General features: G+C 36.6%; 2 protein-coding genes and 1 long non-coding RNA gene across 3 annotated transcripts; 1 reads left to right on the plus strand and 2 right to left on the minus strand.

Annotated features, from left to right (window-relative positions):
- Nucleotides 1–612: 612 nt before the first annotated feature.
- LOC107759729 (E3 ubiquitin-protein ligase RGLG2-like) lies at nt 613–3151 on the minus strand. Its single transcript, XM_016577729.2, has 2 exons — nt 2830–3151; nt 613–1730 (listed from the first exon to the last, which is right to left on the minus strand). Exon 2 carries the CDS (start codon nt 1723–1725, stop codon nt 736–738), a length of 990 nt encoding a protein of 329 aa, XP_016433215.2. The 5' UTR covers nt 1726–1730; nt 2830–3151; the 3' UTR covers nt 613–735.
- An 872-nt stretch (nt 3152–4023) lies between these two features.
- On the plus strand, nt 4024–5414 carry LOC142170800 (uncharacterized). The gene is made up of 3 exons (XR_012700377.1): nt 4024–4162; nt 4310–4372; nt 5279–5414. It is a non-coding gene; the product is annotated as an uncharacterized LOC142170800 (long non-coding RNA).
- Nucleotides 5415–7059: 1645 nt separating this feature from the next.
- LOC107759725 (exocyst complex component EXO70A1) lies at nt 7060–25479 on the minus strand. Its single transcript, XM_075233507.1, has 12 exons — nt 25046–25479; nt 24854–24949; nt 22662–22867; nt 21895–22146; nt 12794–12932; nt 12512–12724; nt 12149–12354; nt 9567–9767; nt 9372–9471; nt 8357–8466; nt 8115–8261; nt 7060–7622 (listed from the first exon to the last, which is right to left on the minus strand). Exons 1-12 carry the CDS (start codon nt 25214–25216, stop codon nt 7505–7507), a joined length of 1959 nt encoding a protein of 652 aa, XP_075089608.1. The 5' UTR covers nt 25217–25479; the 3' UTR covers nt 7060–7504.
- Between the last annotated feature and the right edge of the window lie 1352 nt (nt 25480–26831).

Raw genomic sequence — 26831 nt, forward strand, 5'->3', positions numbered from 1 at the left:
TTTGAGTAGCGACCTACCTTAATTTTGTAGCAATTATTTGTTTACTTTTTGTCGCGACTCTAATAAAACAAATTAGCTTTTGTGGCGACCTAGTTGCCATAAAATGTAAGCAAATGCGTCACAAAATAGATATAAGGTAGGTCGCTATTCCACCAACGACATATAGTTCGCCGCTGAATCTGTGGCGACTCGACACTTAGTTTGGTGGCGGCAATAGGTCGCCACTAAAGGTTCTCACTAAAAACCTTACTTCTACTACTTCTAGTGGGTGTCTTCCAAAAATATAACATCCCTGTATAAATAGACTTCACTTTTGACAGGACCAAAACATTGTCGACAATTAAATTTGAGATTTGTTGGCATCTAAAGATTCTTGTTTGAGATTTGTTGGCATATGCAATGTGCAAAGCATCCCAGGCAGCCTTGGCAGTGGCTGTAGCGGTGACAGCAGCAGGAAGCGTAGGATAAATTGAGGCGATACCATGCAAAGAAGTCAGGATTTTTGATGTCGCGGTTGTTTTGAGACATTGTGCGAGTAGAGGCAAGGCGAGAACCATTGATATGGACATAAAGGTTGTGACCGCGCATAAGCATGGACACTTGAGCAGTAGTCATTGATAAACCAGAAACTTGTTCCACATTTAAAGAAAAGTTTAAAAAACAAACTTTAACAACAGAAAGCAGTCAGTGATTGATACTCTCAAGGCCATAAGATATAACCCTAGAAAAGTGACACTAAATTGCACCATAGGGAGGAGGGGGGAGAGGAATCGTGCCAAATTCCAACACTCGACGAGCACCCAAAATGTTTAGCTCCAGAGTTGCCTTGTACTGAGAAGGTATTTCCATCAATGCTGCCAATGCAAACTCTGCTTCTTTCCTGGACCAGTTCACATTTTTTGACATGATTTCTGTAAAATTAACAAACTGAAAATTGTCAAACGCTCGTGCAGGTATATTGTCATCGAATTCCCTCATCATGTCCCACGGCCCATCTCCAACTCCAACTACAACAATAGACAAGGCGTATTGACTTGCTTTCACAATTGCTTCAACTGTTCTCTTCTCTTGAGGGCTTAATTGACCACGCGCAGCATCTACACTTGTTGTAACCTGTCCATCTGCTATTCTCAACAAAACATGGTATTGGCCACCACTCTGCTCTACAATACTGATTGCCATTTCAATAATAGGAGCAAACGACGTTGGTCCAGCAAGACGTAATTGAGGAACTAATTGTCTATATCGACTCAGTACTTGCTCGAATCCATAACATACTTTCTCATCAGGATAGAAACTGAAGACTTGTTGGTCATGTGTTGAGGCATCACCAAATCCAAAACAAGGAATTAAGTTGTCCTCATCAAATTTTGATAGTGTTCTTCCAATGATGGATATTGCTTGTTCATATGGATTTTGCTGATTATCCGCAATCCGATGCAAACTTTTCCCCTGGAATGACCTTGCACCGGTCCACTCATTGCTCTTGGTAAAATCGATCCCAACAATTAAGTTTGAAGACTCTAGTCCTGCACGTGCAAGCGCACCAGTAACCTGTTCTAAGCTGTTGTAGTCATCGTCGATCTTTGGATATTTCGTTGATGCAGGAGGTGGACCACAATATGCCTGATAAGTCGGATAATTGTAGCTCGATTGGGTATATTGTGACTGCGGATTGCCTGAATATCCGCCAGTTTTTGGCCTCTTTGAACACTTGCCACCCATGAAATCTGCAGTTTGTAATATCTCTCAAAGACTTCAATTGATATAGAACTTTGTAACATTAACTAGCTAGTTAAACGATTTACTCAATTTTTTTACCACCTAGTAAATAATAGGTTCAACTTTGGCACTTCAATTCTTAATGGTCTTATCGCATAAATGATGATTTTCAACATTCTCTAAATCATGTCATATATATATACCACCAAGACATATAGCTTAATACATAGTCTCGTGGGAAAACCTAAGTTGCCTGGATCAGTGGCGAAGCTAGGAATTTACTCAAGAGTATTCAAATTTGAAAGAAATCAAAAAAATCCCGACAAAGGGTGTTCAATATGTGTTATATACTTCTAAAACGTAACATTTTATATACACAGTGCAATTTTTCGATGAAGCTTGTAACCATGTGGCTTCGCCACTGGCGCGGATACTTCATTTGTGGTGCCACACCCGTGTCGACACGACACTGACACTAAGTATGGGTGCGAGATACGTAGCAGATCTGGTCAAATTTTGACTGTAAACTATGTAGATATTAGATATAAGATTTGGCATTTTGATTTATCAAAACAAAAGCTATTGTCGATTTCTAGATGTCTACGTACAACTTGAGAATAAAAGATTATGTTACTACACTCTACATGCGACATGCAAGTTTTTCACATAATGTCTCATAATTTAGGCATATTTTATAGCTCTACTTTTCGATATACAGTCAAACCGCTCTATAATAGCCTCGTTTGTTTCGAATATTTTTGGATGTCATAGCGAAGTGTTGTTATAAAGAACATATATTATAACATAACATAAAAATTGGTTCCGAAAAAGTTTGGCTTTTATAGAGAAGTGTTATTATTTAGGAATGTTGTTATAGAGAGGTCTGACTGTTGTCGAATCCAATACAAGCACATGTATTCGTACCTAGATCCATATTCCTAATCTTAAAATTTCAATCATGATGGATCCGACATCTGGATTTGCACCCGTTTGGAATACCAACACCCTGAGTCTGAGGGTTCAATTGCGAAAGATTACATAATAATGTTCTAAACATGCAACAAATTAGTGTAATATTTTGGCTAATCTGAAAGTGGGAGTAAATACCTGTTGGAAACTTTCTTGAAATTCCTTGTCTTGTATATATGCTTCCCAAGAATTGTAGTGTAGTTCGGACGGTTTACTGCATGATATTTATAATATCAATTCTAATCCCACTCCAAGTAGGTAATTCCAATAGGAATAATAATATTTTTTGTACTAGGAAAAAAAAACAATCATATTCGTTGGGATCAAGTAATTTTTTCTATCTGATAAAAAATAATTATAAAGCAATAAACTAAAAAATCTTCCTACAAGAATCAAACATTTGTAAGTACGTGACTCCACGTTCAAAACTAGAGCCTATTTGACCAAATTTTGAGAATATGTTTATTTTGAAATGTGTTTTTTCATAAGAAATACTTTTCGAAAATAGTTTTGGATAGTAGAAATTTATGTTTGTCCAATATATTTAAGGATGTTAAAAAAAATTAGAATATTAATTTATATTTGACCAATCTTTTCAAAAAGTGCTTTTGAGTGTCATGTTACTATAAATATATATAAAAAAATTGCTTTACAAATAATATTATTTAACTAGATAAGGAGTTTTAAATCTTTGTTATGGAAGATTGTAACTAAACATTTTAGTTTTATTTAATCTAGTAAAAAGTAAAATTGCAAAGTGAATTAAAAATTTCAATTAATATAAATATAATTAAAACAACATTATGGCACTTAATAGTTTATACAAGTATTTTATTTTTCAAGATGATTAAGTAGGTTTAATTTTATATACATAATTTTTTAGTAAGGATATTGTTGTCATGAATAAAATTAAAAACAGCTTTTGCTTGTGCTTTTCGGAAAAAACTACTTTTTTGGTTTCTTCCCCACAACAGGAAATCAGCTTATGCTGCCACGCAAAAGCACCTTTTTTTTCTTTCTGAAAAACTTGGCCAAGCACATCAATTCTTCAAATTAAGCACTTTTGATTTACGAGAAGCTTGATCAATCGTGTTATAATATATAGTATTCTACTATATAATATTCCATGGATGATTTACACAAATAGTCTATTTCAGTACCAATCATTAAGTTTTGATCTCGTTTAAATAAATTTTGCAAAAACAAGGCTTTAACCCCTTTGTTTTGTTTTGTTATTTAGTAGTACGTAATTCACTTTAGAAGGAGGCAAAAGCCAAAAGCCAAAAGCCAAAAGCCCTGTTCGAAAAGCAACAAAAAGGCAGAAGCCCTATTCGAATAAACAAATCAAAAGCGGAAAGGAAAAAAAAAATAAAGCAAACACAAGCCTACGAAACAGAGGCAGCGCTGCTTACTCACGGAGGCCACGAAAAGATTATAGGATTCTTTACAAATCACTAATTTTTGAATTTAGGTATGTGAAATTCCCTATTGTCAATTATCCTACAATAGTAATAGGTAAGAATTGAATAGTTAATTCCCTTCTTTCTTTATATCAACAATAAATTTTATGTTTAGGTGTGAAACTTTAAAATTAATTAAAATGCACTGGTTGTTGTAGAATCGATTATTTGACTGGTGTCAATTGGACTGGGGCCTACGTATTGGCTCGAGAAGTTTTAAGGTGAGTTGATATAACTCTTTACTAAAGTGGTTTAACTCACAAAAGCACGCACACAAGGTGTTTGATGAATTGCATAAAAGAGTTAATATATACTTAATTGGAGTAGTAAGTACCTATTAGCTTAGAATTATTTTCTAGCTAAAGTTTAGATGATTATTTAGATATATATGCATAAATTTCAGAATTTTATGTTATTCTTATATGCCATCTTCATGTTGAAAATTCATGAAGGATTAAGAACCTTTATAAATACTTTTGAATGTTTATTTCATTCTTATGTCATGCCTTACATTTAAGGATACCAGTATGAGTATGTATAAAAGATTTAGACTTGCAAAGTCACAAGAAGAAGTTTTAGAAAGAAAAGATTTTTGGGAGCATCCTTTATTCTGAGAAGGGGTCATCGTCCAGGCCTAGGGTCCTGACCAAGGCGTTGACTTCCTCAAACTACTTGTGCCAAAGTAGGGAGCACACGAGTCGAGGGTCTCGTTGCTGAAAATTTACTTAGTCATGCTAAGGTATGAGACATGAGCGCCGAGAACCATGAAGCGAGTGGCACCTCGTGAATTGGGCCTATTCGATCAGGTTGGGATTGAACTTGTGCCGATCACACGGTGACTGAGACAGAATTAAGTCAGGATAGTTGGAACTCCCAAAGTATAAAGTGAAGTATATTTTTTTTAAGAAAGAAGAAGAAAAGAATTTCTTTTAGAATATTCATAAACTGCTATTATGCAATTATTTAGAATTATTCTTATAAGCTTTATGTTTTACATGCATTTAGAACTTTTGTTCATAATGTATATGTTATTAAAGTTTCACCCCTGTTGCTGAGACTCACTGAGTACAATGGATGGTACTGACGTTCTCTTTTGGGAACCTATATTGGTCTGCGGTACAACGTAGGAACCGGATTCGCAGGCGAGCAGGCTACGAGTTAGGACTTCCTTCTCTTCCAATACTATTGGTGAGCTCCGCTTTTGTTCGTGGAGTATTCGTTAGAGTCATCTTTATTTAGTTATTTCTTTGTTACTTAGAGAACTGGCCAGGTATCAGTAAAGGCTTGATAGACATAGTCGTTGGGTTAAGATTCAGATGTTTTTGATAATAACTTAACAGTATTTCATTGGTTACTATGAATAAAGTTTTGGAGTTAATTTATTTAAATGTTTAAATTAATCAAAAGTATTTGGTTAGAGTATTGCCTTGTTGCATATAAAGTTTGGAGTTATAATAGATTTGATAAGTAGAGATGGTTCGCTCGGTCATGTTTAGTGATCGAGTGTCGGTCCCGGCTTGTTCAGAAAATGGGTCGTGACAAACTTGGTATCAGAGCCAGGTTGTGTCAGCCATGCCGATGTGGGTCAGAGTTCAACTGAGTTTAGGCAAATCCCGGTTAGGCGGCTGAGGACGCTGAGTCCATAAGAGGGGGTGTATGTAACACCCCAGGCTTTAGACAGAGTCCAACATTGGCAAAACACAAGAGGGATGCTAGGTATATAAGTTAACAAGCCTTAGACCCTAGCGATGCGTTTTAAACCCGTGAGGGCCTAGGCCCAGAGCGGACAATATCACTAGCGGGCTGGGCTGTTACATATGTAACATTATTTTCTCAGTTAGTTGCAACAATCTAATTGTTACCATTATATATTCAATACGGTCAAATACAAGGCTAGACATCAATATACATCAAGACTGCTATTTTCTTTTTAATGACCGAAAAATTCATCTGGGCCATTCCTCAAGACCAAACGCGGCCTTCAAAACTTGGGGATAATAGGCCTGCCTCTCTACCCTTCTTCGCTTAAATACGAATCATAGTTCGCATGGCACAGGGATTAAACCTTTGAAGTCACAATTCCCTCAACCAAACTTTGCAACTTGAACTAAGCCTTGGGGGCAAGCGTAAAGATTATCTATTCTATATCACTGAAATTGAAGGGAAGAAAGAAATTAAGCTTCCATGAACTAGAAAGAAAGAAAGGCAAGAGGAAAGAGCAAACTGAGGGAACTTGAACATTCGTCTTACTTAACAATTCAAATGACTATTTTTCTCTTAATTTAAGTCAAGGAATTTCATTACAATATGACATATAAAGCATGATTCAGCCAATTCAATTTGGCACCTGCACACTGGATTTCCATAGAAGTGGTTAAGTATAGCTAAACAGATAGAAATGGTTTAGGTGGAAGTGTTCCACACGGACACTTTTAGAAAAGTTGAAGTTTCTCTTCAGTTATTTGCTCTTGTGCCTAATGCCAAAGATGTTGTGAATGCTAAACTTACACATCACACGTTCAAAATAATCTTTCATTTATGTGACTAATTCGGCAAATTGAAGGGGAGCATTAGCGTAACTGGTAAAGTTGTTGCCATAAGATCACGAGTTTGAACCATGAAAACAACTTCTTGCAGAAATGCAGAGTAAGGTTGCGTACAATAGACCCTTGTGGTCTGGTCCTTCCCCGGACCCTGGGCATAGCGGGAGCTTAGTGCACCGGGTTGTCCTTTTTAATTCGATAAATTAATTAACTTAAAGAACCGCCTCAAACTCATCGCTCAGCAGTTCAGAGTTGAGTGTCAACAAAAAACACCATAGCCACCTTTCAAGCTGGGGGTGGAAAAAGCTCATTCACCTCAAGTAGGTTCAGACTCAACTCAGTAACCAAGTATATGAGTAATTAAATGGCATAATACTAACATTATCATTAAATTGTTGAATCATTGTCAAATATAGACTTGTCAAGGAAAACTCTGAACCTTAGGACCAAAAAAGAGCTCCCAAGAGAGAATATCAAAACGCTTTGCTATACAAAACCACACAAGCTATGCTGACTACAACACGACCTTAACAGAAGCGCGACATTTTGGACACAAGATTTGACAAACCATATTACTTGGACAGGTTCCATATCCAAATACAAGTGAACTTCTCTATACAGCTTGCTCTTTTTATTTTTCACTTTTTATTGCAAATCCTGTAGATCCTGAACATAGAGTAGTGAATGGAGAACCAGAATGCTGCACCAATTTGGTGCAGGAACTCAACCATGTAGCAACTATATCAGCAAATGGCAGAGGAGAGGATAGTGCAGAGAGCGTAGCTGACCTCAAAAGTGACTAGCTGAGGTTCACCGTTTGGGCTCATTTAACGTCTTACCCTCAAAGAATTCACCAAGCATGCGGTCAAGATCTTCAGCTGAATATCTGATGTACTTTTGGGAGTTTTTACCACTCTCAACCAAAGGCCTGTTATGCAGGAAAAATGAGCATTTTACATCATCTCAACTTTCCTATGGAATTAACAACATAGGAAACACTCTTATGTTTCATCTCATATGCCACTATTACATATTTTGTTAAGTATAAAAATTGTGACTTATAGTACTACTTTATGTAGCTTCTAACTATGTAAAATTTATTCAGGAAAGAGTAAAGACTGGATTTACATAATTAGAAGGTTATACCCTCCTAGCAATGCGACTTATTTAAAGCATGAAGCAAAAGAACTCTCTCTGTGTCACACATTTGAAAGATGTCAAGTGATCAAATAATCTTATTTTTTCCGTTTTTCTATTTATCGTCTGAATAGTGAGATTGAATTTGAATGAAGAGTTAATAGAAGATGGAATCACTGAAATCTTGTTTCGTCTTCACTTGACTATCTAGCAACATCACGCTAGAGGTTTCAACAAACAAGCATGCAAGAGAGAAATAATAGCAAAATCAAATAAAAAATACCCAAAGCGTTTAATGAAAGATCTGTATGCAGGCAGCAAAACTTCAGCAACCGCAAGCCTCAATGACTCTCGCAACTCAGTATCTGGAACAGTCCATTGAGTTTGCCTTTGATGAAGCTCTTCGAACTGCACATTGAATGTCTTAAACCTGATAAAGAGTACCAAAAAGTTATTCATATCAGAACCAAGATTAGATTATCACTGTTAACAAAAGTTTCTAAAATAAGAAACCTGAGAACCTACCTGTCTTTCACAATCGATCTTGAAACTCCACTACTATTCTGTCCATCAACACTACCAGAGTTACTGCCTCCAGATGATGTTAGCCCTTGAATTGATAGGCATTGAAGGATCTACTCAAGAATAAAACAAAGTGTTGATTAGGACAATTATATGGGAATTTCATATTCTTTGTCCACAGTGATCATTCTCATGGCATGACATAATTCCACCATTTGAAAAGAATTTGACAGTTCAGAAAGATCAGTTAATTTGCACATAATAAAAATTAAAGCAAGGGTAACTTTATTATTTTAAACAAGTTAAGGTAATTATAATTGCACCTATTCAATGTTCTTCATAATTTTATTTACTAATCTAGAGAAGATTTTCCAAAAAAGCGCTTGATATGATAACTAGATTTAGCATTCTCAGATACTTTAACAAACTGCACACCTACTTTAACAAAAACGATGCAGGAAACTCCCCCCTCACTGGAAAACAAATAAGATAAATAGAGGTTCGCCGAACATTGAACTATCTGTGGTTGAATCTACCTAAGCTCTTCCTTCATAGAAACAATCTTGTTGGCAGCAAGCAAAAAGTAGATATGATGATGAAATTGGTAGCAAGGGAAGATTCTCCGAGTCGGTGGGACTAAGGAAATCGATGATACATATAAAGGTTAATGACCAAAGTGAGTCGGTCTATCCCTTTTTCTAATTTGCAGTTATTGTCATGCGGAAAAAAATGATCCTGCTCTATGCACTCACACAAGCTCTTAATATGGGGTAGAAAATGGAAGCTCATCAGATGAGGGCAAATGATTCAAATAATAGTACACTAACTGATCAATCACCATAATCATAAATGAGACATGAAGCTGCAAAATAGAGCATATTCAGTAAAAGCTATAACCCATAAGCAAGAAATGAAGCAGCGAAAAAAAGTAAATCAGGATGAATGCCCATTCAACTGCACCCCCCGGCCTTTTCTTGAGGAAGGGAGTTGGAAGGAAGAAAAGCGAGCTGAGCAATACCTTTGCCCAAGCAATTCTTTTATATTGATTTGCATGTTGTTGTACAACTCTCCGGTGTCTTTGCACCCAGTCATCCCCTAATAAATCTTTGGCTTCAGACCTGGAGGCAACAAAAGGATCAGCACCCAACCATAAGTAATCAGAAAACCTTTGAGGTCATCATCAGCATCCTGATGTATAGTTAATTTAACAAACCTGCGCACAGATCTGACCATATAGTGAATATTGTTCATAAGGAACAAGTGAGTCAGAGCAGGATCCTTATACTGCTTAGATTTCCCGTCTAAATTGGTTTGAAGAGCCTGCATTATACGCATAGTAACAGCAGCTAGCTGTGAATTTGAATCTCCTCCATTTTCAAATTCTTGGAATAGTTGCTTCAATGTTGATTGATAGCTGAAACAAAAACATTATGCAACTCGTCAAGGCAATTATGTCAACAAAGACTGACAGCTTATCTACAGGCAGTTCCTTTCCTCAAAACAAAAACAAAAAAAAAAAAAAATTCCAATTCCTATGTGCTCTTCTACCGCAGATGTTTGCTCCAGAATAAAACCAAAAAACCTGGAGAAGCATTTTCAGAATAGCCTCACAAGTCGTGGGTTCGAGCCCCACAGTGGGCGCCGTCCTTAAATATATAAGTGAATAAGCTTCACAAGTGACGGTGCCGGGAAAAGCTATTTGATTTTATTTATTGCTGTATAAAGTACTTCTGCTTACTGTATAAACACATACACACACACACACACACACACAGAGAGAGAGAGAGAGAGAGAGAGAGCAGCATATGATGGCGTGTCCTCAGTTACATATTTTGGAGAAAATGACACAAAATACTCCACGATTGTGCAGGTCAGATAATGATAAAGCAGAAACCACTCTACTGTTTCTGACCAAATAATTTAAAGACAGCTACTCTGCCCACAGAAAATCCAGGAATAAATAGTTTCTGATAACTTATCCAGGAGTAAATAATACTCACATTAGTATTTTATTCTTACATTCCAGACAAACGACCAAACACATCTTGCTATTGCCGAATAAAGGTTTCAATCGGTCTGTTGAATAATAACATGTGCATTATGATCAACTTCCTTTGAAATATTCTTTTTTGAACTTATTACCTCATTCCATGAAATGGACCTGACTTGAGTGTAATAGATACAGAGGATTCATAATCAACTTATTTGGAAGAGGCATCGTTCATTGATATTGCCTCATTCCACGTACCCTTTTTAGTCTTCTTCCTCCAGAACTTTTGCACTCACGATTATTTCATAAACCTAAAACTACAGAATCTACAGTTCTCTTAAAATAGGAATCAGTTGCCCTTATAGTACATAGTAATTGCCCATTTATTTTATAAATCCTTTTGAAATCTGACAAATGCTCTCATCACTAATCTCTGTGACCAACTAACTTCACACCTGTCTCATTGATTCCCTGAGATCTGAATTATGCAACCCACTGAACTAGTACCTCATCAGTGTTGTAAGGGAAAGTGCTACCCACCCTCTCACTATATGCAACCAGTCATCTTCCAGTTTCTACTAATGCCACCTCCCATCAGATACTGCCTATTAATCACTGAGCTTGACCACCTAGCTTATTCATCTTTAGGCATCTCCTTTTCTATAAAATTACTTTCTCATATGTAATGTGTATACTGAATGCCTTAAAGCTATGAAGAAGAAACTATTTCGACATAAGTATTATCAACAAAAAAAACTTTTGAGCTGATCGTCTGTTCTCTCTATGCTTAGCATTGACATAACAGCAACATGAGGTTCAAGACCTCATACTCTATTTGTTTCTCATAACATAAATGTTAAGTGCAGCTCAGCTCTGGAGGATGATCAAATGCAGAGAGGGAGGGGGGGGGGAAGGAGAGTCAAGAGCTCAACTTGTGCTCTATGTATTGAATCAACTGAAGGAATGAAATGTAAGGACGGTGATCTGTGAATGAATGAAAATGGACAATATATCTTCTACTTAACCAGTAACCACTACCAGAAATAAATCAGCTACCACTAACCTCCTAGCTTAACAGCCTAAATCAACTTCTTAATTTAGCAACGACTACTTGCTGCTATTTATAATGCATACAAGCATCGGTACAATCGGACTGCAACTGGCTGTCACTATGGCATTCCTCATCTGCAATAATAAACATCCCACCAGATTCATTGTTCCTTAAATCTGAGGCATCAGAAAACTCTGACCAAACAAAGCAAAAGGGTATTCTGCAATTTTGCAGTCAAGCAAAATTTGATTAAGGTCTTTCCTAAAATATACGCTAATCCAGTAGGTATGTGAATCCTCAAAACCTTAAAGACCCTTCACATTAACCCTCATGCCCAAAATTGTGATTAGTGTTTTACAGTTCTCCATATATGAATCCTGAGGCCCGACATATTGCTACTGCAGTTCTTAGTTTAAAAAGTTGCAACTAACCAGTTCCTTTGCATGGTTCTATATGGTATCATGAGTATAATGATACTTATTCATCCACCCTCGAAGCTGAAAACCCAAAGAAATACAGAGCTTATCCAGAAACCATGGCAATTAGAGCAAGTCTTGTCTACTTTGCTGCTGGCACAAATGCTCATATTATGGCACACTAAAGAGTCCCCGGGATATCCACTCGGAACGTCTTCATACAATTTAGTGAAGATGTGGTAAACTAGTAATATACCCTTGGAAGAAGGAAGCTACTATCTGACTTTGCCTCCATATAAACAAGCAAAAAAACATGTTATGTAGTTGAATGAACTTACTCAAACAGGAACTTCACATAATTAATCACATAGCTGGTCAAGGGATGAACAGTTCCATCTGAGACGGCAGTTTTAGTTGCATCCTTCTCAACTGCTTCTTCAAAGTCACTAAAGGTTTCCTGGGCTGTCTGGGCAAGTCGCTTTGTCAAACCAAAGGCAGATTCCCTAATTTCATTGCAAGCTTTACCTATGAAAAGTGATTCAATCTGCAGAAGAGCTCAAATTACATATTGTTAGTATATAAACCGTGAATTTGACCCCAAAGAATTAAAGACTTCAATGATTGAGTGTTTGCCCTTGGCCTGTCTTACATGTAGACATAATGTTATGAATCAAATGTCTGTTTGCTAGTATGTCTCGTACCTCTGAATGAAGTTCCCGCATTATTTCATACATATCTAGAAGCACAAACAACTTCTCAGGTGATCTTTTGCTTTTTGCAATTGCATCACCAAAACTAAGCAGCATGGCGACACTTGTGGTAGTAACTTCAGCAAAACATTGATCCTTGAGTGAATCAAATCCCTCAAATATTTGATCACACACTTTATGCTCCCCAGAAAACAACAATTTGACCTGTTCAAATAACACTATAGTCAAAGGCCAAACTTTTATCTAATTCCAGGGGTATTAGAGAAAACTTACAGCAATCCGCATAAAATGAATCCAATTTCCAATTTTAGCTTCCAGAACTTCCCATTGCATCTTCTGAACATCATCTTTGCTAAGTTTTTCCACTCCCAAAAGGCGAAGACTTTCTTCCAGGACAGGAGAACGTGTATCCCTATCGGGACATTTAGAATCAAAAGAATAAGAAAAAGGGACGAAATGAGGAAAGGAATCGTAGCATTTACTTCAATAACTGTTGCAACGTGGATGTAAAACTTTCCAGGAAACTTATGTTCAATCGTAAGAGAATAACCAAGAAACTTTTTCATGTATTTAAAATTTGCCTGAAATCACAGCTTTCAATTCCTCATTGATCTCTCTATATGCAGCTCCACTCTCTATTAACTCCAATACAACTGGTGAACTCAAAAATACCAAAAGTTGGCCCCTAAAAGAGTTCATATAATGAAAAGGTAATTAAACCACAACTACTTATTTCCTTCTACTCTTCTGTTCTTTGATAACTCCTTCTACTCTTCTATTTCAGGTTGGTTATAATATGAACAAATTTGAGGAAACTAAAAGGTCTCCCATCTATCAAGAAAAGGGCATCTTAGTATTTCACCTTTGAACTCTAAGTTAAAGGTGGAATGTGTAATGCTATAATCAAATTGGAGGCTGTAACTACACAATTTTTAAGTAATCCAACTATATTGGAGGTTTTGAGAAAGATTTAAGTTAGGATATATATATATATATATATACTTGTTTTTAACTTGCTTTTATGTGGTATTGATAGTTCAAACTTAGATCTATAGATATGTGGCTTCTTTTATATATCTTTCTTAAATCCTATACTTTTTTAAGAAGATCTCTTAAGGTTTATATATATATATATATATATATATTCTTGTTTTTAACTTGCTTTTATGTGGTATTGATAGTTCAAACTTAGATCTATAGATATATGGTTCTTTTATATATCTTTCTTAAATCCTATACTTTTTTAAGAAGATCTCCTAAGGTTGGCACTGTGATCCCTCCGGATCTACACTATAAGCAGTTTTCCTGAGAAAAGTGGATATGATAATTCTCAGTTGGCTTATAGAAGGTTATTTATAACCTTTGAGTCATCCTAAAGAACAACTTCTTAAGAAATAATTAGATTTAATTATTATATATAAGAGAAGACATATAACTATATGAACCCTCAGGGGTTGGCCTGGTGGCAATTGACTTGAGCCTTGGGGTTTGCTCCCTTTCAAGGTCTCAAGTTCGAAACCCACTGGGTGCAAACAATTTCTGAGGGTCATCGGACTGGGTAAAACCTGAATTAACCGTGGTGCACTTGCGGGAAACTCCTTGTCGAGGGCCTGTGCACCCCCGGGAATAGTCGGGGCTCGAAGAGACTCGGACATCCGATGCAAATCAAAAAAAAAAAAAGACATATAACTATATATTTGATTTTCAGATCTAACTTTTCTATCTAATATTAAGTTAAGGGTTTAAGGTTTAGGGGTTTGGGATGAAGATTTTGTGTCATCATCTTCAAGTTGGTTAAATTGTTGTTCAAGTTCATCATCAGCAACATCAGAAGTGTCACTATCTTCTAATAAAAGTTGTTCGATCTGGTTAAGAACAGACTCATCTAAATCAAGATTTTTAACTTTGTCAGACAACTTGCAGTATTTGGCTATATGACCTGGTTTGTTGCACTTGAAACATTTGTCAGAATTGGGAGTTTGGAAGTTTATTGGTTTATGTTTACTGGGAATGATTTTGGATTTAAGAGGAAACGGATTGGTCTTTCTAAACTTAGGTGCAGAAGACCTATATTTCGTAATCTCCATATCCTTGGTTGTTCCTCTCTTATGAGGTTTTTTTACTACAAAGTGGTTTAGCCAAATTGTTCACAGAAACTACCTAGATCTCGGCGAGTCTGTGTTCTATCTTTGGCGAATTGTCTCAATATCTTATCATGTTGACAGATTTTAAGAGCGACATGTTGAATGAGACTGGTAAGTTGGCCATAGGTGATTCGTTCGTAAGGAATAACATCACCAGAATGCTGATTTTGGAGTTCTTCTTTTACTAAATCCCTAAGAGACTTAGACAATGAATTTTTCTTTCCAATATGGGAGATTTCCATCAGGTTTTTCGTAGATTCGGGTAAGAAAGGAATCTTTATACCATCTGAAATCAGAAAGAGTTTTACACTTAAGGTTGTTAAGTATGTCAGAAGATCTTTCCCTAAAGATACCTAGACTACTTATGAATGTTTTAATAATGGTATAAATCAGGGTGTTGGTTGAATCAGGAATGGTAAGGCCATCGTTAAGAATTGGTTCTCCCGTTGAATCAACTCGGACACTTAAGAGAATTTGGTTCTTATATTCTTCACTAAGATGGGTATCCCACCATCCCTTAAGTTGACCTGTGAAACCTGCTACTAAGACATGGGTAGTAGGTCAGAACAGTTATGAGAAGTTCGGTATGCAGTGGCTACCATAGTCATTTGCTATAATTTGGCCAAAATATTGTATTCAGAACGACCATCTATGTTCCATTCATAGATATTATTGGCATTATAATTGTTTTGCATAACATTGGGTCTTTCTTCTAAGGCTACATCGGGATGGGCAGCTCTAGAATAGTAAAGTCTTTGGGGTTGACGCCAGTTGAAAGATCCTGTTCTAACAGAGGAAATTTCTAGGGGAGGATTGTCATGAAATTGTACTGACTGCGAATTGGTTTCTTGGTCAGAATAGACTTCTCGGAGAACTTGTACAGAAGAATCGTTAGTTGGGGTATCCTGAGCTATCAGGGGACCGGAAGCGAAGCCCCTAAAAAGATTAGGGAAAAATAAACAAATGTAAGGACAGGAAGCAAATGACAATGTGATAATTAAACCTGCAGAAGATACACTTAGAGTGCAAGCAAATAAATTTATGGGGCAGAGCCGACCATGTAAATAAAATGCGATAAAGTAAATTAGGAGGTTGAGCCGACCATAATGCAGAGTAATATAAATGTAAACTTGGACAAGAGTAAAATAAATATAAACTTGATTATTATTGAAACTAAAAAATTGATAATACAAGTTAAAAACTTATATTAATATACTAGAAGAGAGCTCTAACCAATTCTAGAAAGAGGTCGAGTATTCTTTCTCAAATGGTACTGTAAGGTGTGTATCTTACAAGTGATAAGGGGGCTATTTATAGCCAAAAAACTAAAAATTACATGGTGTTTTCTAATTTCATTAGGAGTAAGTGCTAGTTGATGTCATGGATGATGTCATTATGCTGTCTATGCTGATGTAATTTCTGATCAATTCCTCGGAATATTAAATCAGGGTTTTCTTCTGATGACGACGACGATTCTTCATATGAAGATGCTTGATTTTGTTGACCTGGAATTTGTGTCTTGAGGGTATCAAGAATTTTCTCCATTTGCTTAATAAAATCAAGTCTGCTACTGGAACCGGCTAGTTGTGCATTTGCAATGGACTTTAGTTGTAAAAATAAAATTTCGGCAGCTTCTGTTATAGCTAGATACTGCGGATGAGACACAAATCACTTTTCTACTGCTGGCACATAGGCTTCGGATGAATCCCACATTTTGTACCATTTGCAGTGGCCTTGGAAGGCTAACCATGGTAGTCCTGTCCTGGCTTGTGGAAGGAAAATTTCTATGAGTATATCCATGGGATATGAAATCTGTGGGAAAATTGGAGGAGTATGGGTATATTTATTGCTCACTATAAAACTTGTGGCAAAAATAATTATATCCTTCTTTTACTGGTGCTGGGAGGATTTCAGCTTTATGACCATAAGCAGACCACCACTGATGTATAAACCACTGAGGGAATTCAGAGGTTAATTGTTTATTCCAGAGGATAAACTATGAATTCTTTCCAAGTTGGTTTTGGAAGGTGAAAGCATTCATCCTTGCTGCTTGGTAGTCATAATAATTGTGGATCAAAAGGCTGAGAAAGTCTTTTGTATTTGGCTGGATGGGTTCCCCATTCTTTTGGTTAGATTATTTTGTTAATCCACACCGTAGTATGTGTGACATATGATTGGGTCTGCTTTACTTTGTGGGGTTTAAACAAGCAAGACCAGGTACCTGTGAGAATGAACTCATAGTATTTTTGGGTATTTTTGTGAGTATTTTGGATGAAATTTGCTGAAGGGCTAAGTATTTTCTTAGCTACCTCATTGGGGGTTGGAATGCCAGAATTCTAGTTCAATTTGAATGAGTGGGTAGACACTGTCATTTTTAATATAAGTGGGTTCCTCGGGGAAGGAGCCTTTGCTTGAAGAAATAGGTTGTGGCACTGGTGAAGAGAGTGCTTGATTAGTTGTAGTTTTTGGGATGTTGGATAGACATCCAGTACCTGCAATGGGGCTTTTAGCCTCCAATATTTTTTGCGTGGTGCGTCTAGCAACCACAGGAAGTGAAGAGTCTGTGTGACTTTGGGCCGCCACGGGGTTGGAAGAAGATGCGTGGCTTTGTGCCGCCACATTGGAATAATAATTTTTATATAATTGGGTACTGATCTCTCAGTTGTTTTTTAAATAGGCTAGGCATGGTCATTTGATCTTTAATTCCCATGAGTTGGCACCATTGCATGAATTCTTCTTCTGTCCAAAGAGACGACATGGTCTGTGCTAGTTGAGTTTGAGCTTGTTGAGATTCTTCTTCCTCAACTAGGTCTGCCCATTTTTTCGGACTGGAAATTGGAATGAGTCCTGAGCTTTCTATCATATGTACTTGGGGGACTCCACTCATGGCGTAGTCTGATGGCTTTCTGCATTTGGGTTGGCTTGGTCCAGTTGCGCCTTTTGAGAGTTGCTTGGAGGCAATTGAAATGGGTTGTTGTTTGGAAACAACATCTGTAGCAGACTGTTTGGGTACTGCTTCAGTAATATTTTCCTCCGGCGGAGGAAGAACATGTATTGAAGGATCTAAAATTTTTGCTTTCTTTTTTCTTGGCATTTTATCTCCCCTGCAAGAATTCTCGGGTAAGAAATTGAACTAGAAATTGGAATGGGTCCTAAGCTTTCTATCATATGAACTTGGGGGACTCCGCTCATGGCGTAGTCTGATAACTTTCTGTATTTAAAAGTTGGACTGGAAAAATGGGCAGACCTAGCTGAGGAAGAAGAATCTCAACAAGCTCAAACTCAACTAGCACAGACCATGTCTTCTCTTTGAACAGAAGAAGAATTCATGCAATGGCGTCAACTCATGGGAATTAAAGATCAAATGACCATGCCTAGCCTATTTAAAAAACAACTGAGAGATCAGTACCAATTATATAAAAATTATTGTTCCAATGTGGCGGCACAAAGCCACGCATCTTCTTCCAACCCCGTGGCGGCCCAAAGTCACACGGACTCTTCACTTCTTGTGGTTGCTAGACGCACCACACAAAAAATATTGGAGGCTAAAAGCCCCATTGCAGGTACTGGATGTCTATCCAACATCCCAAAAACTACAACTAATCAGGCACTCTCTTCACCAATGCCACAGCCTATTTCTTCAAGCAAAGGCTCCTTCCCCGAGGAACCCACTTATATTAAGAATGACAGTGTCTACCCACTCATTCAAATTGAACCAGAATGCTGGCATTCCAACCCCTAAGCGGTAAATTTCATCCAAAATACTCACAAAAATACCCAAAAATACTATGAGTTCATTCTCACAGGTACCTGGTCTTGCTTGTTTAAACCCCACAAAGTAAAGCAGACCCAATCATATGTCACACATACTACGGTGTGGATTAACAAAATAATCTAAACAAAAGAATGGGAAACCCATCCAGCCAAATACAAAAGACTTTCTTAGCCTTTTGATCCACAATTTTACAATTATTATGACTACCAAGCAGCAAGGATGAATGCTTTCACCTTCCAAAACCAACTTGGAATGCATTCATAGTTTATCCTCTGGAGTAAATAATTAACCTCTGAATTCCCTCATTGGTTTATACATCAATAGTGGTCTGCTTATGGTCATAGAGCTGAAATCCTCCCAGCACCAGTAAAAGAAGGATATAATTATTTTTGCCACAAGTTTTATAGTGAGCAGTAGATACCCATACTCCTTCAATTTTCCCACAAATTTCATATCCCATGGATATACTCCCAGAAATTTTCCTTCCACAAGCCAGAAGGACATAAAGGACTACCATGGTTAGCCTTCCAAGACCACTGCAAATGGTACAAAATGTGGGATTCATCTGAAGCCTATGTGCCAGCAGTAGAAAAGTGATTTCTGTCTTATCCGCAGTATCTAGCTATAACAAAAGCTGCCGAAATTTTATTTTCACAACAAAAGTCTATTGCAAATGCACAACTAGCTGGTTTTAGTAGCAGGCTTGATTTTATTAAGCAAATGGAGAAAATTCTTGATACCCTCAGGACCCAAATTCCAGGTCAACAAAATCAAGCATTTTCATCAGAAAAATCATCATCATCATCAGAAGACCTTGATTTAATGTTCTGAGGAATTGATCAGAAATTACATCGGCATGACAACACAGTGACATCACAACTGACATCATCCATGACATCAGCTAGCACTTACTCTTAATGACATCGTGAATGACATTAGAAAACACTATGTAATTTTTATTTATTGGCTATAAATAGCCCCCGTCACTTGTAAGACACACACCTTACACTACCATTTGAGAAAGAATTTTCTCCCTCTCTAGAATTGGTTAGAGCTCTCTCTTTAGTATATTAATATAAGTTATTAACGTATATTATCAATTTTTTAGTTTCAATAATAATCAAGTTTATATTTATTTTACGCTTCCCAAGTTTACATTTATATTACTCTGCATTATGGTCAGTTCAACCACCTAATTTACTTTATCGCATTTTATTTACATGGTCGGTTCTGCCCCATAAATTTATTTGTTTGCGTGTTAATTGTATCTTCTGCAGGTTTAATTATCATATTGTTATTTGCTTCTTGTCCTTATATTTATTTATTTATTTTTTCCCTAATCGTTTAGGGGCTTCGCTTCCAGTCCCCTTGGTATCAGAGCTAAGGAAGAGAACTGGTATCAGGTTTAACTAGTTTAACCCGTTCTCAATTTCTACGATCCTACGCTGAAGGTCAGAGAACTTATGATAGTCTTTAGCTTGGTGGATCCGAAGTTCTGTAGCGAAAGTTCTAGGGATCTCATAAGGTTTAAACAAAGGAATTGAAGAAGTGGAGGTTTCTGCTGGCTTAGAACTAGTAGATGTTGAAGATTGTTTTGTAAGTAAATATTCACCAAGAGATTGTAAATATTTATTTGTGTAATTATTTTGTTCAAAAATATTTTTAATATCTTTGCCTGTAATAGCTTCATTTTCGTTATTTAATTTGAAAGGATTAGCTATTACTGAAGTATTTGCATAATTTGTTGAAAATCTTTGTGTCGGAGGAAGTTGTGAGATGACTTCTTCTCCAGAGGAGGTTTTCCAAATTTTCGAAACGTTAACTGTTTTTTTTTTTTTTTTGATTAGAAAATGTTAACTGATTTTGAAAAAGGAAAATCTAATTGGTGATATTCAGCATAAGCTACAAACCATTCAAAGAAATTAATTTGTTATTTTATGAAGTTTAAAGATTCATAGTAAATATTTTGGAGAGTTTTTCGTTTCCTAGAAAATTCTGGAAAAACCAAGTTCTTTTGAAAATATTTTCTTGTGAATAAAAATTTGCTCGAAGTTTTTCTTTATCAATTTGAAAATCTTTTTCTAAAACACCTAATTCAGCACCTAACGCTGAGTAAGTGGGAGATTGGGGTTGTTCATAATTAACTTCTGTTGGAGGGGTCGTTTCTACATAATATTTGGCTTGTGGGATCCTAGAGTCAAAATTAACAGTTTCGATCCTAAAAAGAAATGAAGATATTGAAGTCTTCCAAACTGCATCTCAGACTGTGCTGAAGAGGAAGAGATAGAGACCCTTTGGCTAAGGGACCTTTGGAAGGAAATGGCTACAGATCCGCTAGAATATTGTTGGATCTGAGAGACCGTAGTATTTTCCAGTTTCTGCATCTTGTAGTAACCAGTTTTGTGGTAGAGAAACTTGGCTCCAAGAAATGGGTTTTGGTATTGACAGATGAGATCTTTGTAGTTTTGTTTTAAAAAGAATAGTTTCTCCTTTATGGAGGGTTTTCATGGCTCTAGTATTAAAGGCTGAACTCATGGCTTTATACTGTATCCTATAAATAATTGCTACTGGTAAGGATCTAGTCTTGGTTTTATAATTAGTTGTTTTAACATTCAAAATTAAAGAATCTAAGATATTTCTATCTCTAAGAGACACTGTAAAGTTAGGAAAACAATCAAAGTAAATTGGACCGCCACATAGGCTAGTTTCTACCATTCCTAGGAGAGAACCATTGAAGTCTAAAAATCTAGAATCTCTAAGATAGAGGAGTAGAGACGTGTCTAGACCTTCCCTGGACAGAGGTCTATTTGCAATTTGTACTAAACCAAAATGGAGATAATTGTATTTTCGCCTATATTTTTCTATAGACTTTGAGTTTAAAAGTTTGATTTCCTCATGATCTGATTCGAGAGGAATGGTTTGCTCAATTGTAGAAATATGGTAATCACTGATTAAGGTTTAACCAGTTTCCGGTCCAAAAACATAGTTATATATATATATATATATATATATATATATATATATATATATATATATATATGTATATATATATATATGAGAAGAAGAGCATCCTCTACTGCTATCATTGTTGTTACTACGACTAAAGAATACCAAAAGCCATAATAACCACTTTATGAGCACCTTATTTACTGTGTTGGACATTTAAACTTCTGCAACAAGCGGAAATTGTGTCCACAGCCCATAAGTTCGACTTTCGGTTCCAAATTAATCTACTCAGATTACGTGTCAAATTAAGTCAGACATTGTCAAAGCATGTATCGCAGTTATCTTAAGCTTCGCCTATTTCCCTGCAGTTGCTGAACTGCTTAGTAGAGAATAGTTCAGCTTTTAGGCCGGTAGATTGATCTTTTCTCCAGGATATTATACTTAAAAAGCAACATTGTCTGTAGAAGATGTCAAGATCATATAGTTCATGGCTAGAAATGGATATTTACCTGTATATTTTTACAAATTGCTGTTGGTGACCAGCTTGAACCATCTGTTGGGCTAAATCATGCAGTAAAGGCAGGATCCTTGGAGGTATAAGAGTTGGCGGTGTGAAGACAGCATTTTCTGCACCATTTTGCTCAGCAATGCTATTGGACAGACGGTTCTTACCACTAGACTCCTGGTGTCCAGGTGATCCAGACGATGGTCGCATTGAATTTGGGAGACACTCAAACAGCCGATCAGGTTCAACAGGTTTACTGAAAATGTAGAATTCAGATTTAATCAAAAAGCTCAATTGGAAGGTCAAATAGTAGTATTTGGGTGCATTTCTACTTCAATTTTGAAGCCTCGTTGGAGTATTGAAGATTAAGAACATAGGCAAGACATAGGATTTTAGAACTTGTAGCAACAACTTACAAGGATATTCCTCACAAGATGCCCCAAGAATCCCAAACCCGAAAATGGTACTAGGGGATAATCTCAACCTAAATAAAGGTTAACTTAAAGAGCACTGAAACAACCATTTTAACTTCCTTAAATACTTCACTAATCATTATATGGCAAATAGGAGAAAACTACAACTCCTATTAATATCGATACTTGAATTTCGAATCAATCATAAGTCTACAAATAGGTTTTCATGGAATTCCTCCTGGGAAAGAATTTACACGCAAAGTATCTAGGAAACAGGATCAGAATAAAGTGTAAAACAAGGTTTCAAGAATAAGTCTACAAATAGAATATGTTGTAAGCAGTAAAAATGTTAGCAAACCTATAAGATAACAAGAGCTGCTTAAACTCCTCTTCGAGCTTTGAGATAGCCTTGGCTAGCAAACTATTAGCATGATTGAGCACTCCATCACTACTCTTGAAGCTCTTGTTGTTGCTGAAGAAGCGAATATTGTTTCTCAGCTGTTCAATTGCTTGAAGATAACTTTCTAGGTCCTCATGTGGCCCTTTAAGTATTTTAACTTCAGCCTAAAATAAAGCTACCATTAATTAAGAAGTTCTAAATTAAAAATGTGCATTTAAGAAAGACCAACTTATCTGAAAAAAATTATCACAAAGATATAAAGGATTCTTCGCACCTGATAAGGCACAAAGGGACAACATTTTTAAAGTGGATTTTCTTTCACTTTCTCGATTTTTGGCTCCCAGAGAAGAGTGGTTTAACCAATACATCTAAAGCAGAATATTCTTTCTAAAATCATATTCCAGCTACACTCAACTTTTTACAGGGCAAATGTAGCAGGCTAGCAGCAAACAATTATTCTTTTCATATTCTACAGGGGCTTTTTGCCGGCAGTCTTTGGGTTCAACTTTTACAATCCTGAAGATTTGGGTATTGGAGAAATCATTCTTTTGCCCTTCTCTTTTGATCTTGTTACAAAATGGGAGAGCCCAAAATGATAGAAGCTGGAATGAAACACATTTTTTACATCATGAAACAAGAAGAAAGAACTGAAAAATTATATGATAAGAGAATATCATTTTTCAGTTCCCGTAGCTAATTGGATTCAAGAAAAAGCTACATTTGCTCCGTTGCGAAGCACCCTCACCCTCAGATGAGGAGCAGAGAGCCAACTTCAAACAAGAACGCCATGTTCTTAGACTCTGTGAGCTTGGGGTTAGGATTTGTTTCTCCTTTATTATTCTCCAGGTCCAGGGTGGAGGATAGAGGTTCATCATTTAAAAAATGGCGATCCTTTAAAGTATGCATGAGTTAGAAGATTTTTGTCCTAACAGTTTCAGCTTGATAGAACAAGTAGCGATGAGTTGGTGAATGAAGAGGTGAATGTGTGAGGTTGGAGTTTGAAGGAGAGGTCATGACTGGATGGTTTAGGGAGAGCTTTACGATCATGCTTCAAGTTTGAGCCTAAACTCTAATACCACAAGAAATTCAAGAAAGGAAATGGATAGTGAAAAATAAGCTTTTCTTTTCTGTCCTATGTTCATGTATAAGGGGTATACTTATACACTACACAAATGTTATCCCAATCACACTTCTAGGAAGATTATGCTCATCTATAATCTATATCTATTTGTATACATCTGAAAGACTGAAACTTATCACATATATATTGAGGGATAGTTTCAGTTCATCTTAAACACTAAGGTCCCATTTGTTTGAACTTAATGAAGGTCTGAATCTTAATCATTCGGATCTCAGTCATTAAGCGTGTTTGTTTTTTAGGTTAGAATCTTGATCATCGAGATCTCAATCATTAAATGCATTTGATTTTTTTTCTTTTCTTTTACAACCACTTAATGGTTCTGCCACATATTTGAATACTAAGAAATATACTAAGTTCTAATATTTTTAAAATGTTATTTATTCCAGGATTTCTGATAGAAAGTATTTCGCCACAACTCCATCCACTTTCACCGCTGCCCAACTACCACCACCAACGCCGATCACCACACTCAGCTGTTACCACCGTCAATCACCACATTCGTTGTCACCACTACTAACCACCATTTACATTATCACCACCAACCACCATTACCACGACCACCACAAATCACCACATTCAGTTGTCACCACTACTAACCACCATTTACAATATCACCACCAACCACCATTACCACGACCACTGGAAATCACCAGCATGAGCCAGCGTCATTTATCGCCAACCACCACTATCAGCTGCCACCACCATTATCTATCACAATCATCTACCAAAATCATCAACTGCCACCTTTAACTACCATTGTTACCATTGGCTACTACCGACAACCACCACCATCAGCCACCACCACTACCAATAACTGACCGCTAGCCAGCACCCACAACCACCACCATTAGCCATCACCACTGCCAATAACCACCGCCAGCCAGCACCCACAACCATCACCACCACCCACCACCATAATCATGTTCAGTTAGTTAACAAGAGCAATGTCTATCAGATCTAAGCAAACCAAACGATAAAACAAACAATAGAGGCCAAAGCAAAATCAAACCTGACGAGAAATATCAAATTGGGACAATATAACCTCAGCAGCCTTTAAAGTCTTATCAATATTTCCATGAGCCTTCCTAATAGCATGAGTCCTTATCTGCAAACAATAGACAGGAAAACTGATCAAAAATGTAATTGCAAATATTAGCAAGTACTGATCAAAATTAAATCAGGAAAAAGGAAAATTGCAGACCTGAGTGGGACGCATAGCAGTGTCAAGAGCAGAAAGACGGTGATCAAAGGAACCCAAGATGTTGACCACATTGTCGGTAATGGACTGACTCTTCTCCACTGCATCTCTCATCATTTTTGCTCTTTCACTTAGCATATCTACACCTCCTCCAGTGTTTCTTGGTATACCCATCTTCTTCGGTTCTTCTGTGGGTGTGGGGTGTGTGTTCTAAGGAAAGGTAATTGGGAAGAAATGAAAGCAATAATGAAAAATGGAGGAAAATTTTGGGTGGGTGGTGTGGGGTGAGGGGGGGGGGGTTGAATGGTGATGACTGATGAAGAAAGGGGTCCAAGATTAGTTGAAAATGGTGGACAGATGTTTTTTTTGTAAGTCTATTTTTGATATGTACAGGTGGGGGACAGATCCTGCCTTATATTTTTCTTTCTTTGTAAGTTAGATCCTTTTAAATAAAAAAGTTAGATCCTCTCTTCAATGGTGTTTCTAATATGGTCAACTTGGAAAATAAATATCATAGCCCATACGGGAATGTTTCTCTATTTTTTTTTTTCTTGTTTTGATTTTTGTTTGACTCGTGTCTTTTTATATTTAAATCATATTCTATTAAGAAATTTATTTGCTTCCACTTTGGAATTGATTAAAACTCTACAAAAAGAAGTCAAATGCTCGGACTTTGTTTTGTGTTGAGAGCATAATGCATAATGTATAGGTTTATGCGCACATCATATGTTCCAACTCTAACGCCGATAAAAGCATAATATTTAAGTTTGAGAGAATTTTTGGGAAAAATACTACTTTGTGGCTATTAGGAAAATTTTTAATGTATTTAAAGAAAGAGATTGTCACACAAATAGCTAATCATATTCAATGTTTACCTTTTTTAGACGATATACATATATATATATATATATATATATATATATATATTATATATATATATATATATATATATATATATATATATATAATATTTATACACGGTCAAAATCGGGCTTTCCTTTTTGTATGACTAATCGAGACTGGAACGTGGTAGGCCAAGGTTCAACCTCGTATTATATCGAACCATGAAGCAAAGTTAGATTGCTGAGCTCGTGACCCAGATACTGATCAAGATCGAGACCGAGCGAGATCCAGGGAAGTTTACCGAGCCAAATAACGGAAAGCCAAAATATTCGCAATCGGGCGAGGATCACGACGGAAATCTCGACACGTATCAAGAAGAGACCGATTAATTAGCTAATCAGGATATTTCTTATTATATTTAGAATTGTATCAAGGCTAGGACTCCCCTACTATATAAAGGGGGTTTGATCATTTGTAAAACATCATCACATTTACGCAATACAAAGCAATATATTGCCTTTCTTTAATTTTTGTTATCTTGTTACACTGTCCTCAGTCGAAACTTTACTAGGTTCAAGGGTGATCGAACTCGAGGGCCAAGGCTGTTCGATTCGTTTAGTTTGCGTTTATTTCTTTTGCAGTCAATTTCAATATTAATATATATATTCTCAATTTGTGCCAAGTTATATCATGTATCCTTAAAAACACGTATAAATTCAATTGTATCCGATTTTTAGGGTAAACAGTTTGGCACCTACTGTGGGGCTAAGGATAATAGTGGTTACTCGGTGCAGACTTTCATAACGCACACTATTTTTCACTTCTTCTTTGAAGTGTCTTTGATTCCAGGATTAGAATGTCAAACTCCCAGTCAGCACCCCTTAACGACGTCAACGGTTCCGGCCACCACGGTGAGAATGATAACATAGCACCAGGAAACGACATA

The sequence above is a fragment of the Nicotiana tabacum genome, chromosome 16 (assembly GCF_000715075.1).
Source record: "Nicotiana tabacum cultivar K326 chromosome 16, ASM71507v2, whole genome shotgun sequence".
NCBI classification, from domain to species: domain Eukaryota; kingdom Viridiplantae; phylum Streptophyta; class Magnoliopsida; order Solanales; family Solanaceae; genus Nicotiana; species Nicotiana tabacum.

Excerpts from the sequence above, each read along its gene's own strand:
- LOC107759725 (XM_075233507.1), bottom strand. The coding sequence starts at position 25,216 with ATGGGTATACCAAGAAACACTGGAGGAGGTGTAGATATGCTAAGTGAA. Across the intron at positions 24,950-25,045 it reads CTGCTATGCGTCCCACTCAG|ATAAGGACTCATGCTATTAG; the intron begins GTCTGCAATTTT and ends TATTGTTTGCAG. Across the intron at positions 22,868-24,853 it reads AATTTGATATTTCTCGTCAG|GCTGAAGTTAAAATACTTAA; the intron begins GTTTGATTTTGC and ends GCTTTATTTTAG.
- LOC107759729 (XM_016577729.2), bottom strand. The coding sequence starts at position 1,725 with ATGGGTGGCAAGTGTTCAAAGAGGCCAAAAACTGGCGGATATTCAGGC.